General features: G+C 40.5%; 1 protein-coding gene across 2 annotated transcripts in view; it reads left to right on the top strand.

The window, feature by feature from the left end:
• Nucleotides 1-20,003, top strand: part of PIP4K2A (phosphatidylinositol-5-phosphate 4-kinase type 2 alpha) — a 155,823-nt gene that overhangs the window by 96,965 nt on the left and 38,855 nt on the right. Inside the window, exon 4 of one of the 2 annotated variants that reach the window (XM_024576307.3) lies at nucleotides 13,674-13,826. The exons of the other annotated variant lie outside the window; for it this stretch is intronic. Coding sequence (XP_024432075.1) covers nucleotides 13,674-13,826 — 153 coding nt within the window. The remainder of the gene's footprint in view (nucleotides 1-13,673; nucleotides 13,827-20,003) is intronic. 2 annotated transcript variants of the gene reach the window in all.

Here is a 20,003-nt window from a genome sequence, read left to right as displayed (position 1 = left end):
GCTGAGAGGAAGTGTGACAGGGAGGATGTGGGCACTCGGTTTGCTTTTAAAAACTGCGGTGGAGCCAACAGTGCTGAGGTTTGACCTTCATGTGTTAGAGAAAAAGAACTGAGATCAAACTTAGACTTGAAATTTACTGCTGAAAAAATAAGTCGCTTTTAAAGAATAAAATTGGAATAGTAAAAAGGGTTGGTATAAAATAACAAGGAATAATTGCACCTTATTTTAGAACTGTTATTACATTTAAAGAGGCCATATGAAAATAAACTGAGTACTTTAAAAAGGGGTGATCAGCTGATAACTAAAATTTCCTGTGGCTGAATTACTCATGCTAAATTACTCAAGTGTGTTCCTCCCTTTGTCCCCTCCTTTTTTTCTTTGTAAATAAAAGAGTTATACTGGCATTTCATAGAAACTGACTTTGAAGACCTAAGCAATAGGATCTTGTTAGATTCCTCAATTCATTACCAAAATGAAATCCTTGTATTTCTTCTAATCAGCCCTGTTCAATGAGATCTAAAATGGGGCCATTACATCCTGAGTTCTGTACTACAGCAGATAAAAGTCATTTTAAAAATTTCCTATAAAGACCAATTTAGTTGCTGAAATACTAAGGCATGAGCAATCTTCCAAAACCATGTAAGTTGATATTTAAGTAAGTACAAATTGCTAAGTACAAACTTTGAAGGCAAATTAGGCAATTGGAGGATGATTCACACTAACTAATTGGCGAGTCTGTTGAGCTCTTAGCATGAAAGTGTATAGAGGAGAGCCAGTGTGAATATAATTAATCATTTGAACACTGCTCCCTTTCCTCAGCTATGCCTGGTGCTTTTGGCATTTAAATTGCTGCTTTCTCTTTGACAACTGTATTTTTATTAAGAAAAAAAAAAGGAGGGTGTTCAGAGTAACTTAAGTAAACCAGAGACATACTGGTTTCCCTCCCAATCTTATGTTCCCTTCCCAATATCTGTATCTCTTAAAAAGTTGCCAGCAGGAGCAAGACCCCTTAGTTTAAACCAAAGACAAGATCGTAAATGTGGGGCTCAACACTCTTTGTCAGCTACTTGGTTGGTAAAAAAAGAGGAAGTTGTGCCTACACTGGCTGTGGCTTTGTGTCTCGAGGGCCCCTGCACAGTGCAGGGGTGAAGGCGGAAGTGGTGCAGTTCCGTGAAGGCCACAGTGGGACTAGGCTGGGATCAGAAGGGCCTCTCATCTCAGCTGCTTGGCACTGCGACTCACTAGTGGCCAGATATTTCATTCAGCAGGGCCAGAACTAGTAACAGGTATCAGTTGACACATAGTACCAAACCCCCAATCTGATTTGAAAAGTGGGCTCAGTAACCCGGGGTCTCGTCACCTATTGGAGGCACTGTATGAATTGCCAACAAGGACCAGGCCTCATGCTGCTTTTGCCTTGCTGTGTTTATTTTCTGAAGTGCTTGAATGTAGCAGCTTTAAATCAAGTGGCCACAAGGAGCTCCATTGTTTGGCTCATTTAGTATTCAGACCTTCCTGTTAAGGCCAATGAATAAATGGTCTTGACCTGCCTTGTGTGCGCGGATGGCTTCTTCCTGCACGTGAAAAAAGTCATTATTGATCACTCTGAAAAAAACAGAACATAGTTCAATAATTAGCCTACCTCATTGACCTCTGTCAGTGAAAAGCATTCAATTGAAAAGCATTCCTGCTGTCCCATAAACATTTGTATCTTTTCTCTGGTTTTGATTCCTTGCTTGTCTTTTAAAAAGAAAACTTCTTTTTCTTGGTGTTAAAGACAAATTCAAACAACAGTTCTAAAATATTCATCATCAATAACAGTATCACCTAGCATACATGGGTAAACCTGTGTGTGTGTGTGTGTGTGTGTGTGTGTGTGTACCCAGGGCTTCCAGATTCAGAACTTTGTTCAACTTTTTAGTGCTTCTTAAAATTATTTCATTGGTTTGCAGTATGTTCAGAGTTGAATTTTGTCTTCTGATCATTGTGGGCTGATGCCTTACCATACTTTGAAGATAAGTTATCTTTGAGGACGACTGTTCCCAGGGAGGCCTCCACCGCTACTGTTGCTGCAGCTCTTTCTGCCGTCAGCACTGCCCCGTTCAGTTCTGGTCCCCTTTAGGCTGGATCCACTCAGCGTGTGTTTATTTGCACTTACCTACATGTCAGGTCCTGCTAGACATTGTAGGAAATGCGGAAGAGAAGAGAGGGTGAAGGAGTTCTTTTTGTTGTCATTGTGAACTATTCTGAATTTTGTATTAGAGGCTAATAGGGTTTACAGAAACCCAGACATCCTGATTTTTAATGTTCTGCAAGAAAATCTACTTTCTTGTCTCTCAGAGAATCAGACCCTCTTATAACAGGCCTCAGGAAGCTAAAGGGAGGCTTCAGTTAAAGTTTCTGAGCTGCAGGAGAGAATTATCCACTAGAAACCAAAAAGTTGTGCAGGATAGAGATGATGCAGTTGAAACTAAATACTCCAGAAACCGAGCCTCCTTGTTCTTTGTGGAGGATAATATCAGGTTTACTTTCCCCCTACTGCGTCTCCCGAATTAGAATCCCTCATTATTCACATTTGATGCATTTTCTTCTTTGTATTTGTAACAGATAATTCTAATTTTAAAATAATTAATTTTAAGAGCTAATGTTTTAAACTTCTGATGGTCTTGTTTCAGGTTTAAAAACAAAAATCTAAAATGTTAAGACCTTCAGAGTATACTAAACTTTGGGGAAAAACTCCACCAGTATCTAGAATACAAAGTCTACTGCTGTGTTTTCAAATGTAGATTTCCCAAATATAATTTCAAATATCTGAGGGCACGAATGGAGTCTAGCCGGTTTTCTGCGTTGCAGGCCCCGAGTCAGTAGGCCTGGGCACTAGGCACTAAGAAATGCTCATGGAAGAGAGGGACTGAGGGCTGAGGTGGGCATTCCAAGAGAAGTGAGCCTTCTGGGCCAAACTATGGAGGCCAGAATGCTCAGGAAAATGAAGCAACTGGATGGTGATGGGACTATGGGAGATAAAGATGGAAAGTGGAAAATGTGGAAACTGGGCTGAAGGTCTCAGCCAGATTCTTCAGCATGTGAGCAGCCCTGTAGGATTTGCACAAGGGAATAATGCGATAATTGAGGCAATTATGTATAGAGTACATGAAAGGCAGATACAGAAATTAGGAGGCTGTGATCTATCACAACAGGGGAAGAAGAGGCATGAGCCAAGACACTTGGCACTGACAGGGTCAAGCAGAGAGCATCTTGGCAAGGCAGGGAGAAGAATAAAGTGACAGGAGAGGTGGCTGATGGGCCACAGAAGCAAAGGGCAGGAGCCAGAGGTGTTGGAGCCTAACAGACTAAGAGAGCAGGGGTGCCAGTCACTGGAGGAGGAAAGTTTTGGGCTGGGGCAGGAAAGAGAGGAAGATGAAGTTGACTTTTTAGCCTGCGAACATGGAGGTGACTTGGAGGTGCCTGTGTGAGGCTGGTCATCACGTAGTTGGCCATCCCAGGTGGAGCTCAGGATTGGGGTCTGGAACAGAGGCCCAGATCTGGGAGTGACTAGCACAGAGGTATTTGTCCCTCAGACAAGCCTACTTGTACTGTCACCACCTCAGTTTGCTCACTCATTGAATCAGATAAGCTCTTCTATTCCTTTGTAATTGTTTCTTGTCTCTTGAGTGTTCTCAGCCCACTCTTAAAAAGTTTCTCCTCATACTTACTGGCCTCCCTGGTTAGCTACTGTGAGCCTCAACATGAACATCAGTTGGAAACCCTGCCTGGGCTGAAAACCAAAGGAGTTTCACTCAGATGGGACAAGTCTCTCGTTAGCCTCTTGGGAAAGCTTCCCAACCCATCAGCATCATTGCACTTTGCTTGTGCTTTTTCCGCCCTTTCTTTCTTTCTTTTTTCTTTTTGATTATTTATTTAGTTATTTTTAGAGAGAGGGGAAGGGAGGGAGAAAGAGGGAGAGAAACATCAATGTGTGGTTGCCTCTCGTATGCCCCCTACTGGGGACCTGACCCACAACCCAGGCATGTATACTGACTGGGAATAGAACTGGCGACCTTTTGGTTCGCAGGTCAGCACTCAGTCCACTGAGCCACACCAGCCAGGTTTTTTTTCTGCTTCTTCTTGTGAGTTGAACCAATGACTGTCCCCACCACAGGCTGCCCCCCTCACTGCACCCCACATGGAACTCAGGCTTCCTGTTTGCCTGTGTTCCCTGCCACTGAACTCACTTTGGGTTGAGACTTGTGATTTTCAACCAAGAGCTGGCACAGAGATAGATGCCAGGTTAGATGTCACAGGTTAGACGACATCTGTCATCTGGCATCTGTCCAGGTTAGATGCCACATTTGTTCATCCTGAGCCTGGAGCCTGGTCTCCGGCACTGTAACCTCAGTCAAGTACCAGCTTGAGATTTTTAAAGGAGATCTCACAGTGCTTTGTGAAGTTCCTGCAACTCTGCTCCTTTCTCTGCTGGTCATTAGCCTTTACTTTGATGTTCTTCTTTTTTAAGTTGTTTCATTATTGGTAAGTGTTAAATCGCTGTGTCTTACTGCCCTCCGTAATGACAGCCATTCTATGCCTGGGATCACAGCTCAGGCTTTCTTTGAAATTCCGCAGGAGCTTAACACAGGTCTTTAAACACAGTGGGCATTTAATAAATTCTTGATGATGATATTCCAGTTAGCATGTTGGTCTTCACCTCTCTGATGGGGTCAGAGAACCAAATGTGCTTGCTCAGATATGTCCACTGCAAACCCCGGAAGCAGCCTTGTCTGGGCAGTGGCCCCGACTCCTGGGCTGTGTGATTTGAGGCATGTAATCATAAACCTGAGTTGTCAGCAGGGCCCTGATTGGCTTCCAGATTTCAAATCCATGAAATAAGGAGCCTGGGTTAGCAAGAAGATTTTCCTTGAAGTCAGGAGTTTGGTTGGAGTCCTAGATCTTCAGTGACTGATGCTGTGACTTAATTCAGTCACTTAGTCCCGGTAGGTCTCCATTTTCTCATCTGTGGAATGAGGGAGAAGGACATGATTCTCTCTGAGACCCTCCAGCTGCCAAATCCCTGAATCTATCATTCAGTTGCCACAAGTAGAACATGTCACTTAGGTTCTTGCACTCAGTAGTGACATGTCCCTTTGTAAGCTGGTGGCTTTTACACATTTGAGCGCAGCACCATTGACTTTAAGAGGCCTTTCTGTTGAGTGAAAATGAAAACTTTTCTACATGACTTTTGGTGGAAATATAAATTCATATCAAAATGAAAAAAGAAAAATGTACAAAAGGGAATATGAGTAGTTCAAGAGAATTAAATGTTCAAAGTGTTTGGGTATTTAAAAAATGTACAGGAGACCATAATGGTTACTAAATCATGATATTTCTATGATAGATATGGAAAATTGGTGGTAAGAATGAGCTAATTAAATTGACCTTTAAATGTCCTTCACCATTCTGGAGGCCTCACTAATCCTGGATGCCCCACTGCAAAAGTAAACATCTTCAATGCAAACTTTTAGAGGGGTGAGGAGGAAGGATAGCACCATTAATCCCTTTCTTAAGGGAAAGGACAATAAATTTCCAATTATAAATGTAAGAGGCCATTGAAGAGTGAACTTCATCTCTCATTACTTCCTGTTGAGGACTGAGATGCGCCAGAATGCAGACACAGCTATTGATATTTGAGACAGGCTATATTGTAAGATAAGAATGGATTTGGCTATAGGAAATGGAAATGGTGAAAAATAAGTTTACTTACCAAGTGGCAAGATAGGCAAAAATGGACTAAATTGTCGTGTTCTTACCTGCCCTTCATCTAACAGCTTTGCCTTAGAATTTCAATTCTTATGTCAAACAGTTTATTTTATCCCCAACTCCCCAGCAAGACTAGGAGCATCCTAAGAAGCCACATTTGGGGACTGTAATGTTCCCATTGCACCGGATTGAGTAGAGAGCACGCACAACGTCACCATCAGCCCCCAGAGACAGCCCAGGGTCTACAGCCGGTACAGTGGCTCAGCGGACTTTCAGGAAGAATGTTTGGTCCAGTCACAAATACCTGTGTATTGTATGATTGCATTTATATGAAATGTCCAGAATAGCCAAATATATGTAAGACAAAAAGCAGATTAGTGATTTATTAATTAGTTGGGTTGGGGGGAAGAATGTGAATGACTGCCAGTGGGTATGGGTTTTCTTTTTATTCTGTTTTATTAAATATAGTTAACATACAATATTATATTAGTTTCAGGTGTACAGCATAGTGATTTGAAATTTGTTTACCTTACAGTGTGCTCACCATGATAAGTCTTATACCCATCTGTCACCATGCAAAGTCATTACGGTATCATTGGCATATCCCCTGTGCTGTACGTCATATCTCTGTAGCTTATCTTTTTTAACTGGAAGTTCATCCCTCATATTATCCTTCACATTTTTCATCAATTCCCCCAACCCCTTCCCCTCTGGCAACCATCAGTCAATTTGTTCCCTGTTTCTATGAGGCTGTTTATGATTTGTTTTGTCAGGGGTTTTTGGTTTTCTTGAGGTGATAAAACGTTCTGAAATGCACTGTGGTACTGGTTGTTTAACTTTGTAAATATACTAAAAGCCATTGATTTGTACACTTTAAGTAGGTGGATCATATGGTATGTGAATTATATCCCAGTAAAGTCTTTAGGAACAAGAATGTTTGGAGTTTAAGATTAGTTTATATTCAATATGAGTCTTTCCTTTTTCCTCCATCTTTGATTTAGATGCCTTTTTCTTAAGGGTAGGAAGTTATGATAAAAGCTTTTCCATTTAGAGCAAGTGAATTTAAGGAATTACATAGTTTATAATATGAAGCTATCAAATGTGTAGAAGACAAAGGTAGCTGGTGAATAGAGCATATTTTTGCAGTTTGTTTCCATTTATGATTACGTTTTCCTCTCCAAACTAGTAACAAATCATTATCCATTTCCTAAGTCTTTACAAACCGACAGCAGTAACTATTACTAAATACTAATTAGAGCAAGAAGAAAACCTAGACACCATTAAGTCCAGCTATGTCCCTTTGCATACAATCAGATAACAGAGTAAGGGGTGGGAGAAGGGGGATTTTGAGGTGTCTCATTACCCTTGACTTGACCCCTAACTCGACCTTTTTCCACCATGTATGCTGAGACCTGAAATCCTGAAAAGGAAAGAAAGGTGGTAAAGGCAGAGGCTATGAGGGACTATTGTGCTCAGTGGAGGCAACAAGACACTATCAGATTTCCATTACATCTATAATTTAAAGTCTTTTAAGGCTCTGAATTGAAAGGGATTATGGATTTTGTGGTAGCCCAACAGGTTACACAAATGATTTAGACTATCAGTTCCCAGTTGCTTTTCCACACCTCCGTCTCTCTCCTCAAGCCCTCTGTCTCATTCAGCCTCATGCCTACTCACTCCCCCTCCCCTCCCCCATACACACATTTTAAATACTCTTTTACAAACATAAGTGCTTATTATTGAGGGCCATAGAAAACAGCCTGTAAAACTGAATGGGGGAAAAATGTGTAGCTCCCAATTTTCATTAGGTACAAACCAAAGTTTGGCCAGGGTGGTGGGAAAAGGAATCCAGAACAAATTGGAAGAGCTCATTCTACAAGTTCTTCTTCGTTTTCAACTTACCAACTTACAGAATAATTTGTTATTACTGACCTGTATCTCTCATTATTTCCAAGTTGAAATTTGCTTTTTGTAATGAAATAGCTATAATTTATTGAGTACTACTATATTCTAGGCATTATTTTTAAAAGTTTGTACTGTATTATCTAATCAACCCCCCAAACAAACTTTTGATTATTATTATCCTTATCTTTGTTACCTTTCTGCAGATATGGAAATTGAGGCACAAAGAGCTTAAATGACTTGCCCAAAGTCCCAAAGTCGGTTTCTAGGGCTCCTATATCTGATGCCACGTTCTGCTGTGTTCTGCTGTGTTCTGCCTTCATTGCCAGTACTATTTGAAACTTGAAAGGTCATCATCAGGTCTCTGCTCGTGGCAATGTGAGCCTGAGAAAATACGAGTAAACTAAATAAAAGTATGAATAAATAAACTGCATTTAGAGAGACGGTTTTGATGTTCAGGACATACACATGAGTATATATTTAGTGAGTTTGTGAAAGTTTTCTGACAGGTTCTAGACTTGGGAAGGTGTGTTAGGACATTTCAGAAGGCCAGTGGAAGGTCTCACACATTGAACAGGCCCTACAGCTGATACAGTGGCTCAAGGGACTTGCCTGTATGTGTTGTGTTGTTGACCCCAAATATCCACAGAGCACTTGTTTTGCACATTCACACTTCTCACACTGAGAAGTTCAGAATCCCAGATTTTGAGTTTAAGAAATGTCACCATGTTAGAGAACATATAACTCTCTAAGCTTTGTCCCTGACGAGGAATTTGTCTTCTAATGAGAAAAGATTTCTCCAAAAACCTAGGTAGATTTCCCTGGGTAATTTTACCCGGCAGCTTTCTCATAAAGACAGGTAAGTAGGGGTAAGAGTTCTTCAAAATGAACGTTAAAAAAGAAAAGACAAGAAAGTGAACATTTTACTTTGGAAATGGGAATTACCTTGAAGATGACTAAGCCAGTCCTTTAAATGGCACTTTTCAGGCCTGTGGTGGGACCAGGCTTTCATCTCAGACCTAGACTTTCACATTAGGGTGGTGAAGATAAACAATTTTTTTAAATGGTGCCTTTGGCTAGACCTTCTGCCTTCCATGCACATCTTGTCCTAACTTGCAGATTATGCCTTAACTTCTTTTTCTCTGTTGTTTCCTCCCAACTCCTTCTCCCCCAATTATTCTTATAAAATTCAGCATTCCCAATATAAAAGGTTACTCCTTTCAGCCTTGGCATTCTTTTCCAAGAAAAACCCACACAGTCTTAACAAGGGAAAGACAGAGGATGGGACACTCTTCTAAAGAGAAAAGCCAGTGACCAAAAGAAAATGAAAACCTCCAGTGATTCTTAGCCGTGTGAATTAACTAAACCAGACATGATGGGCTGTGCCACACGGTGAGAGATGTGAAGAATTCTTAGGATTCACATTGTCGCCACAGTCACAGGATTGTAGGAAATACTGAGTGCTAGGCATCTGTCAGCTCTGGGCTGAGTGAATTGTCTGACTCTTACACCCTGGGCTCAGCAGCATATAGTTTTCCTGTCCTAAACTTTGCCCCTGAAACACACTTCTGTGGCAGCTCTTGCTTTGAGAGAAGATGGCTCCCATTCCTACTCGCCTCAGGTAAAGTCAGGTAATGAACAGTCCAGGAAGGAGTCAAGATAGATTTGTACCCATGCTAATAAAAGCGTAAATTAAGGACTCTGACTGCATTGGCATTGAGGCAGTTCTTGATAATATTTTTACGTTTTACTTGGCAAAATTGAAAACATAAAGACAGTTTTGGTTTTCTTGCCAGCTTACTCATGCACTAACTTGTGATTAAAAGGTGTTCGTCACCACAGAAAAATCTATATGAACAATCTCATCATAATGCCCCCAGACTCTCAGGCCCAGGCAGGGAGGCAGCGATGGTGGGAGGGATGGAGGCGGACTGCTCTGGACGAGGCCCCTGCAAGGCCCTCCACGTACACCATTCCACTCTCACATTAACGAACTCAGACAGGCAAGTCACTTCCACTCTCTGATCTCTGTTTTCTGATTTGGAAATTGAGTGGTTTGGAATAATCTCCAAGGTTGCTTGCAACTGTCATGCTCTTTGATTGTGAGACTTAGTAACATGTAGAGGGACCCCTTGGGGGCCCCTGATGATCGCTCCCAAGATCACTCCCAAGCTCTGTTTCTTCTCTGGGCTTTATCCTCTGGGCCTCCCAAATTTGTTCAAGCATCCTGTGTGGTTCCTTTTTCCTTTGTGACAGAACAAAGCACACTGAAGAATTTCAATATTCAGTTTTACTAGATCGCGGGCTGCTTTTGGGCTGCTCAGTGACTATTTTCAGGACATACCCATGACCTCCTTAACTTAGCTCATTTTTTCATTCTTGCCCCAAGTACATCTGGAATCTATGAAGTGTTATTTTTATGCTGCTTTAAGAACTATTGTCATCTTCTCTTTAATCTTGGCCCAGATGTCCTAAACCATCATTATGCCCCTGCTGGGATGATGGCTGTACTCTCTTCTGACAAGACTTCTTGGGAAACATATCAAATCATCTTCTGAAGTCTGCTCTCCAGCAGTTCCCAGAGCCGTGTGCTGTGTCTTAGAGTAAATTCACTTGTAGAGTTATGAAAGGTCTGCAGTAAGAGACCTAATTTAGCCCACCCGCTCCCGTGGGCTTAGTCTTCATCACTTTTCAAACCCAGAAACTGAGGCTCAAAGACGCTGTGACGTAGCCCAGGGGAGGTGAGTGGCAAAGCACGTGCTAGGTGCCAGACCAGCACCCTGCCTTCACCCACAAACAAACACTTCTGCCTCATTTCAAAGGCTACAAAAGCTCTATGATTATGATGTTCAGTAATGGCAAAAGTTTAGCCCTGTCTTTGTAAATTGCCCTTTTTGGTCACCTCAGAGGAAGCTGTAGGCAGGAGCCATAGGCATATTGTTTGACTCCAGTGTACTCCAGTTTTGTTATTTTCAAATAGGAAAATGCACCTGGCTTTTCCTATCTCACAGGAATGTTGTGAAAGTAAATATAAAATAATGAGTTGGCGTCTTCCATGCCTTAGAATCATTCCAAGGATCATGCATTTTGCATACAGTTGTGCTTACTCTTCCGGTTTTCTGCTTGTCTAAGGTTTTCAGTAAATTTGATTCATATATTTTTTATGTTCATAGTGATTATAAAAAGTACATTCTAAATTTTGATAAAGTATCTGTTCCTGGCTTTACTGATTATTTGACCACTAAAAGCCTTTAAAAAAAATTCTTCCACACACTGGAAGTAGGTATTGTGGGATGGGACTACTCATGTGATTGTTGAAAAATAGAGTTGAAGCAGAAGCAAGATTAGAATTTGTAAGTTGTTATATCCCAGGATTAAGATGTGGCCAATATCCAATGGAAAATCTGTAATAAATACTTATCTGTGTCTTTGAAACTGAAAGGAAAGGCAAAGAATTTGGAAGGAGGTAGCATGTGAGCTGAGGACTTACAACATATTGTTAGCATGCATTTCTAGGCCTTTATAAATCTATACATTGCTTGAACATATATTTCTTAGATATTTCTTTCATGAATTCATACAGTGAGTACAGTGAATTATCATTCTTCACTGTAAAGTTTCCCATTTTAGTGAAACCAAAGTTGGACAGACTATATATAATAGGAAAGATGTTTATGCAGGCGAGTCTGTAATTATAGCCCATTTAATGCGGAGACTGCACACACTCTGCACCAGACGAAACACATCATAGCCACAACTCAGTAAGCTCCTGGTTCTCATATGTGGTTCGCAGATACACAGCATCAGCATCATCTGCCTCTTCAAATGCCCCACTCCATACCTGCTGGACCAGAATCTGCAGATTGACATGATCCCAGGTGATTTGGTGGCTCATTAAAGTTTGAGAATCACTGACTGTACAGCTTTGAATTTTATTCTGTCCCATTGGTCCGTGATAGAATGTTATACTTTTGTATCTAATATGCCTAAGAAAACCGTCTGTGGGACAACTGATGCTGCTGCAATTCTGTCCTTTGCTGAAAACAATTGTCCTTTACTGTTTCCCACTCTCCCCAAAAGTTGTTTTACATATATTATCAGTTATACAAAATTTATAACTTGTTTGCCTGTCATAAAGTTGATTGTTCCTGCTTTGATTTTTATGCTCGAAAGTAATTTATAATCTTACAATTCCTAGTGTCTTGTTTTAATTGGAATACCTTTGCAAATTGGAGGTATTGTTTGAGAGGTAAAAGTAAGACTGTTAACCAAGAGCAACAATTGCTTTTTTTTGCTAGTGTTTAAAACCTCAAAAGGGGGCATTCACTTTGATTCTTAATAGGAGAAATTAGTATAAAGGATATTTTTTAATGTAGCATAACTGAGAAACTCTTGTTAATATAGCCATTTTCATTATTTTAAGCCTATTTAATGAATTTCAGTTGTCTGAAGAATAAGTTAACTCTGCCAAATCCTGCTATTTAAAAGTCTTTGGGAGTTACACTGATTCTTTATTCCTTCTGTCCAGTTTTCTAATAAGCTAAGGGAAGCAAACTCAGTTAATTTGCAGCATTGGCTCTGCACTTGACAGATATGCCTGCTTGCATTGAGATCAAGATGTACTAACTCAGGATGTAATGATAGGCGGGGCCAGGGCCCGTCCTTGGAAGTGAGAAGGAGCTCATAGGCTGCTTCCCTCACCCCCCCAGAGGACCTCCATGTACTCCTGTGTCACTTCAATGTAATTACACTTTGTATGGCTAAATCCTACTGGATTTCATCTAGAAAGAAAGGAAAGGTTGAAGAGACATGAATATACTAGACAGAAAGGGAGCACTTTCATTGAAAGTCGCTTAAGAGATCTGTGTCCCCTCATCTAGGCTGTGTTTGGTTCATTGGGGCTTCTGAATGCCGACTTTTAGAGAGGAAGTTGAAAAGAGAAAATGTCTTTGCCTTTGAATCCCTCATATGCAGCCCAGTGGGGCCAGGCAGGAAAGGGAAGTCAGTACTGAAGAGCACAGTCAGTCAGCAAAGGAGAAGACCAGACTCCTCAGATGCTAGGGGTTTGCTAATCCCAGTAGTCTGGGTGACGAGTGTAAGAAGGCTTGGGAGAGGGCATCTCTCAGAGGCTCCAAGAACACAGGAGATTTGACTAGGAAAGTCACATAGGAGGAAAGGGCAGACTTACCTAGCTAGAGGGCCAATTGCATAAGCCAGATACTGGGATGACGTGGTACTAGAAGAGCCCCTGCTCAGAGCCTCTTTGTCTACCCCCCAGAAACTAGTCATTCTCAAAAATGGCAAGGGGTGGGGGTGTGATAGAAGATGGACCAAATTAGAATCTTCTGAGGAGCTCTTACAGAGTCCCACTGCCCAGCCTCCTCCCAGGGCATGCCACAGGCAGGCAGCACAATTAACTAACTGAGTACTAACAGTTCAATTGTTGAGAACTTGGGTTCTGAGCCAGCCACACTGGAGATGGAATTCCAGCTCTTCCCTGTTACTAGCTGTGTGACCTTTGCCAAATTATTAAACCTTTCTGATCCCTATCTCCTCATCTGTAAAATGATGATGATATTAATAGTAACTGTTTCATGGGAGATGTTATCAGAAGTGGGAGAAATACTCTGTGCTTAATGTTTGGCATAATATCTGTCATTAAGGAAACAGTGATATAAAATTTTCTTTCATAACTGGAATCTAATTTTATTCAGAAGAAAATTTGGGCATTTGTCCAACTTAGAAAATTACAAGACAAACAAAATAACTTTGATTATAGTTCTAGACATTAGCCTATTTCAAGGACATTAGAATTATAGTACAGACCCAAGCCGTTTTTATTCCATTTGAAAGACTAACAGTTTAAGTTATGATGGATAAAAATGCTGTCATCCTACTTACCAATTTCTTCCAAACACAAATGTTTTTAAAAATTTGTGATGGCAACAGATTATCTGGAAGTCAGAAAGCCACGTCTTTAACTGGGTCTCTTCCCTCCTCCCCGCTTTCCCAACGGGAAGAATTCCTTGACCAGGAGCGCACCCCTTCCCAACGACTCCCAGGCACGCAGCGGAGCTCGATTCCATACATCCTACGACAAAAGATACGTCATCAAGACCATTACAAGTGAAGACGTGGCTGAAATGCACAACATCCTAAAGAAATACCACCAGGTAATTTTTCTTTACCTAAGGTTAACATTCACAACTTCTTATCATCAAGGCCAAAGATCTAAACACATAGTCAGGAAATGATGAGAACACGCTTGACATAAAAACCACCTCTGGCATTGAATAACAATAAAAAATTAAAATTAAAAAAAAAAAAAAAACCACTGGCTAGGATTTAAAAAGTGCCATGGCCAGATGACTCACAGTTAACATTTAGGAATGCTTAGCCTATGAAGATAATTAGTTATTTATATAGCACTTTTAATATAACTCTTTTAATATAACACTTTTAATATAATATAGTATAATAGTTTCGATGTTTGCCATCCTGATTTTAAAGTCACTCAGCTTAAGATTTGGCAACATTTAGGAATTTTTTTGCACATGCCAGCAGTTTGGTGTTGGCCTATGAGTATTTATCCATTTATACCTCCTAATCGTGTACTGCTTTCACTGGTCTTTTTTCTGCCTGGCCCAAGAAGGCCCATTCCCACTCACAGTCTTAATTCTAAAAAATTCTTTCATTTTCACCCCTCAGCATGCATTTGCATTATTCCTTCATAATCACTTGGGGAAAGAATGAAACTGCCCTTGGGAGCAGCTCTCTCTCTCTCTCTCTCAATCTCTCTTTCTCCTCTTCTCCCCTCTCTCCCTCCCTCCTCTTCACTCTCACTTTTTGGATAAACTCCAGCACAGGTTTTCCTGGTGACAAGCATAGCGCATATTCCCAGGTCCCTGCAGAGCCGTAAGAGGCTTTACTTTTAAAACTGTGTAGTAAGAGCATGAAGTTCACTGTCAGAGAGACCCATGTTCACATCTCAGACCTGCCACATACTAATCATGTGACTTCTAATCTTTGAAGCCTCAGTGTTTTCATTTATACAATGGAGATAATAACACCACCTAACTATGGAGTCCGAAAGATTAAACAGGGGAATGTACCTCAGACACTTCGCACAGTGTCTGCCACACTAGGTGCACAGTACATGGTGGTGGTAGTTGTTATCAACGTGTCATGCAACAATAACCAGTAACAGCTGTGTCATCTTGAGAAATCGTAGTCTCGTGGCATGACTATGCCCGTTAATTGCCATATGGCAGCAGTTATCTTCAGAACTGGTGTTTGAACCACATGCTAAAACATACACGCACGCTTTTAGAGTCCTGCCTTTTTTTTTTACCTAAATATCTTCAAATCCCCCTTCAGACATAAAGACTGGCTATCACAGAGGGTATTCAAAATAAAGTGCCGCAGGCCCTGACTGCATAAACCATCGATATGCAGCCTTTTTCACCTCATGGCACACAATTACTACAATTCTGTGGCACCCAAAAGGATATATTTTTTACCAATCTGACAAAAAAAGGTATAATTTTGATTCATTTATACTGTAATGAATGATTCATTCATTCATTCAGCTATTGTTATGTTGACCGTTGTCATTTTTTTATTTGACAATCTAAGGAAAAAGAGACCAGTGCCCCTAACTAAATAGTCAGGTGCTGCATGTTTTAAATATTCTTGCAGCTCACCTGTGGACAATCACTGCTCTAACATCATGGAGTATTTCTTAGTAGTTGCTTATTCTTCCCATCTTTGCAAATATGATCAATTGTATTTTGCTTGCAGTGAAGTCCATAAAAATCTTTGAGCTACATACTATTTCCAGAAACTTGGGGCTACCCCTAATTTGTCTCCTAAATTCATTTAACATCTAACAAACCATTTATAACATCTGTTCCTTTTGAAATTTATAGCACTTATGCTGCTACATATTATGAAGGAAATTTCAGCAACAGGATAGTACCTGAGAGGGTGAGAACACTAAGGCCCTGGCTTCTGAGTAAGCGGAATTAAAGGATGCAGCTTTAACTAGTGATGTTTTAAACTGTCTACTATTTTGTTTGTCCTTCTCTGAAACTTAATATTGTACTTAATGCATTGTCTTTATTCATCTCAGAGCTTTCAAATCAAAAAGATACCCTGATGGCTGAGGAAAACATTGTGATAAATGTCTATGATACCATTCTAATAAAATGACATGAAATTCAAATAGCATCTCCTTGATGACAACTTTGAGATCAGAATTTTTTGACTTTACGGACATCACAGTTTGAAACATTTTCTCTGGGGTAGTCACGGTAACCTAACATGCAGATTTGACATATCCTCGGTATTATATGAAATACTTTGGGGATCAAAATAAGTTTATTAACATGCTCCAGAGGCTTTAAAGTACTAAACATTTTCTTTCATTTCACTATTACAAAATAGTTGTTTTCTTGGTATGTTCTTTATCCAGAGAAGTCTCATTTATTAACTTTTATATATTTTTTGTTCTTACAAGTAGTATTTTAAATATAATTTAAAGGGGTTAATGATTGAAAAATCACCATTGTTAATACAATTTATTTAAAGGACACTAAGTTGAAAGCCAGGGGACATAGATCCCAGCCTGCTATGAACTGGTCACTTAGGCCATCTCTGAACCTCAGTTTTCCCATCTGTATTTCATTTCATTCACTCGTTTGTGTATTTATTCTTGACATAGTTCCAGAAAGGATATAAGGTGACCTTCAGGGAAGTTTGAAATGTAAGAGAATAAACAGAAAAAAGAAAGAAAGGAAGGAAGGGAGGGAGGGAGGGAGGGAGGGAGGGAGGAAGGAAGGGAGGAAGGAAGGAAAGAAAGAAAAGGGAAGGAGGTTGTGAAGACACAAAATGGAGCCTGGAGTGAACCTAAACTCATGCCGTGATGGCCAGCACGCTTCCTAGATTGAGGGCCACCAATCTAACCCTAGTTTCCTAGCAGCCAAAGTGGAAAGTAGAACCTGAGTAAATCAGTTACACAGCTACTGTGTCTGAAGAAACCAAAGAATCAGTTATTAAGGATAAATATAACTGTCCTTTGTACTAAGATTGGACAGAGTTATTTCTAAGGCATTCCCCACAGAGAGGACACATGATGTGATAAACCATCATCCCTGGAGCCAGACATGTAACATACAGGAATCTCAAAGAACTTTGAAAAACCTCATCAGCGCAGGCTGCTTAACCCACACCTCCATATAGTTTCCATCTAGTCCATGCAGTGGTGCAGAGAAGTGCAGTGCACACTGGCTGCGTAGCGCTCTGCCAGTCTATGACTCCCACTAGGTGGGATCTGAGTATTCTTCAAGCTGCCCTTCTCCTGGGCCACTTTCAAACAGGGTGTTGATGGATATTACATGGGGATGAGCTCAGCCTTATACAGTCTCAGATGTAGCTATTGCATGTGATCAGACATGGGCTTAAACATCTGTCATCCAGGAGAGGTCCTTCCAAGCTTTGTTCTCTAATTCTATTCAGGGATGCTCAGAGGCGTTTGAGATGGGTATTAGACCTTTTCTTGCTACACTTTAAGTAGTCCTAGGCTACTTTTAGGGTTTATGTCTAGTCTAAGAAATTTTCTGCCTCTTGCTTCGGTGGTGACTGTCAGTTCTTCTCTTTCTTCTTGTTTTTTGTTGCTTTTACCTTCTAATTTGCCGTGCTTCACAACTGCCCACTCTGGACAGGTGATAAGGCTTGTTCGAAGTGCATGTTAATAGGTGGGACTGGCTTCCAGGGAGGGTGTCTCCTGTGGGGCAAATTGACAGCTCCGGTTACTTGATGGCCCTTGACTTCTCTTTTTTCTACTCTTTTCTTTTCTTGTTCATGGTTTGAATGAAATATACCCATAGTTACAGCTATATTCTGGAAGGTTAAAATTACCATAAGGGCAGCTTCTGGAGAAGTGGAATGTTACTAGATATTTGAATAAATTCTCCCTGGGATTAATTTTCTGACAAGCCATCCTCATTGGCAATGGAGTGTGGTAGGTGGCTCAGGGCACAGACGTTGGAGCTGGCTGCTGCCTTCAAACCCACCCCTGACCAGCTGTGTAACCTCTTTACACCTGCTTCTCTGTCTCCAAATTTGGGTAATAGTACATTCTTCATTTGGTGTTGTGCTACTTAAGTGAATTGATATCTATAACCTGCTCAAAACAGTGCCAGATATGTGATGTGATATATAAATGATTGAATAAGAGAACTAAGTACCTACACAGTTTCCCACAGCCCGGTGTTGAAATCATTAACTCTGTCGGTCCACTAGGGGGCCTAGTTTCTGGTAGAGTGTGGCACTGAGGCACAATTATGACGATTTGAACCATAAGGGGTTAGATTTTTTTTCTCAAGCTTTAGTCTTGCCTTAGTCTTTATCTGCTGCCAAATCCTATCCTAATTTCTACTCTGTGCTAATAAAGGACAGCATCATCTCTCAGACCAACCAAAAATTTATAATAAGCGGAGCAAATTTTTATGTCTCTTTTCCTCTTGTTGATTTTCTCTTTTTTATAATTGGGAAAATAACAATGTTTGCATGTAAATACCCTTTTTTTAAAATTTCTGTCAAGCTAGAACAAACTCAGGTTTTGTAATGGTGACTTTTCAACTGATTAGGTAAGCAGTGTCAGAAGAGCATTCAAAAATGAAAGATTAGTGAAAAATCTACTTGAATTTCTTATTTCTCCTACATGGACTGATTTTTTTTCACTGACCTGAAATCATTGGGCGTTTTGGTGTCATGTAGCTTGAACTTTAATTAAAATTGAGTCAGTGTCAATAAAATTTTAGAAATGTTATAGGAGGGGAAAAGTTACAGTGTAGATGATGAAAATATCATTAATAATAACTCTTTTACATTTTTGAAATGCAACTGTTAAATGTATTTGTTTTTAATTTTAAAGTGACCAAAATGATAAATTGATAAAGTAACCTATATTTGGGAAATAGTTAATAACTTCAGCTGAATGTAGAAGTTATGCCTAAAAATTTGAACTCCTTGTTAAAATAAGCTAGCTAGTATCTCAAATTTCAGTAAAGAATTTTAGGATGAATGCTTGACTTTTTTGGGCCCTCCTGGGAGCACATCTTTTTGTTTTGCCTTGAAGGCTCACGGTACAATCATTCAAAGAATTAGCCACAAATAGAGGAAAACTGAGAAAAAAGGCATTATAAAAGCCAAAAATTAAAATAAGAAACTTGGAGGTGAGGCATTGGAAAAGAAAAAGTTACACACTACATCACAGCTTCTTAAACTCTGATTATGGACAGAATACCACACAGCCTGTGAAAAGCAGATTCTGTGTTTCTAACATTCCCAGGTGAGCTGATGGAACCCCCAGTGCATGATGGCTGTACGTGCTTTCTAGAACGGGAGGAACATTCTGAGTCTGCTCTTTAGCTTTTTAGTCCCCCACCTACAGAGAGAGGTCAATGGGAATGTCAAAAGTACATTAACATTTCAAGTCCTATAAGCACCTAAAACTATGTGATCAAAAGCCCACCCAGCAGAGCCTCTCTGCCATCAGAAGCTGCAGGTGCATTTCCTGCTTCCTTCTTAGAAATGTCAGGAAGATGTTTGCCATCTCCAGGGCCTCTATAGCCTAGGGAGGGTCCCTTCAAACTCCACTTTGCAGACAGGGAGTCACTGCTGGCTAGTGGGGGCATGTGGAGCCCTCCGTTCACGGGTCCTAACCATTTGTTCCCCAGCTGCCAGGGAGCTGCCCAACACACTCATCAGAATGCTGTTCCTGCAGCAGGTTGGCCCCAGTTTCGTCATCCTTTTCATCCATCACCTGTCTCCTTTATTCTCTCCATCTATCTCTTCAACAGCTATATACTTGACATTTTCATTCTGGCCTCCACGTTTTTTAAATTTTTCTTTCCCATTTTCCATCTCCAAACATCTCTGCCTGATTCTGGGTAAATTCCTTAGCTATAATGTCACCCAGTCCCAATTCTCCCTTCAGTTGTTGTTCTACTCCGTTGTCTCACATGTCCAATGATTTTTTTAGTTCAATATTTTTCTCTCTATATGTTCCATTTTTGAAAATCTGCCAGCTTATTTTTAATAGTTTCTGGTTATATGCTCCTCCCTGAAATTGCGTCCTTTATTTCTTTAAACGTTTTATGCATAACTGTTCAAATTCTGTTTTCGATAGTCCTACCCTTTGCAGTTCCTGGGCTGGAATTTGTTACCTGTTGTGACTGCTGACTCTCACTCAGAGTGACTTGTCCAGGCAGAAGTTCACACAGAGTTTGGGGTCAAGACGTTGATTAGAGATCAAAGCCTACGAGGGGAAGAAGTAGGATTGGGCA

The sequence above is a fragment of the Desmodus rotundus genome, chromosome 4 (assembly GCF_022682495.2).
Source record: "Desmodus rotundus isolate HL8 chromosome 4, HLdesRot8A.1, whole genome shotgun sequence".
NCBI lineage: Eukaryota > Metazoa > Chordata > Mammalia > Chiroptera > Phyllostomidae > Desmodus > Desmodus rotundus.
The sequence above is the reverse complement of the archived record's forward strand: the minus strand, read 5'-3'. Positions and strand labels throughout refer to the sequence as shown.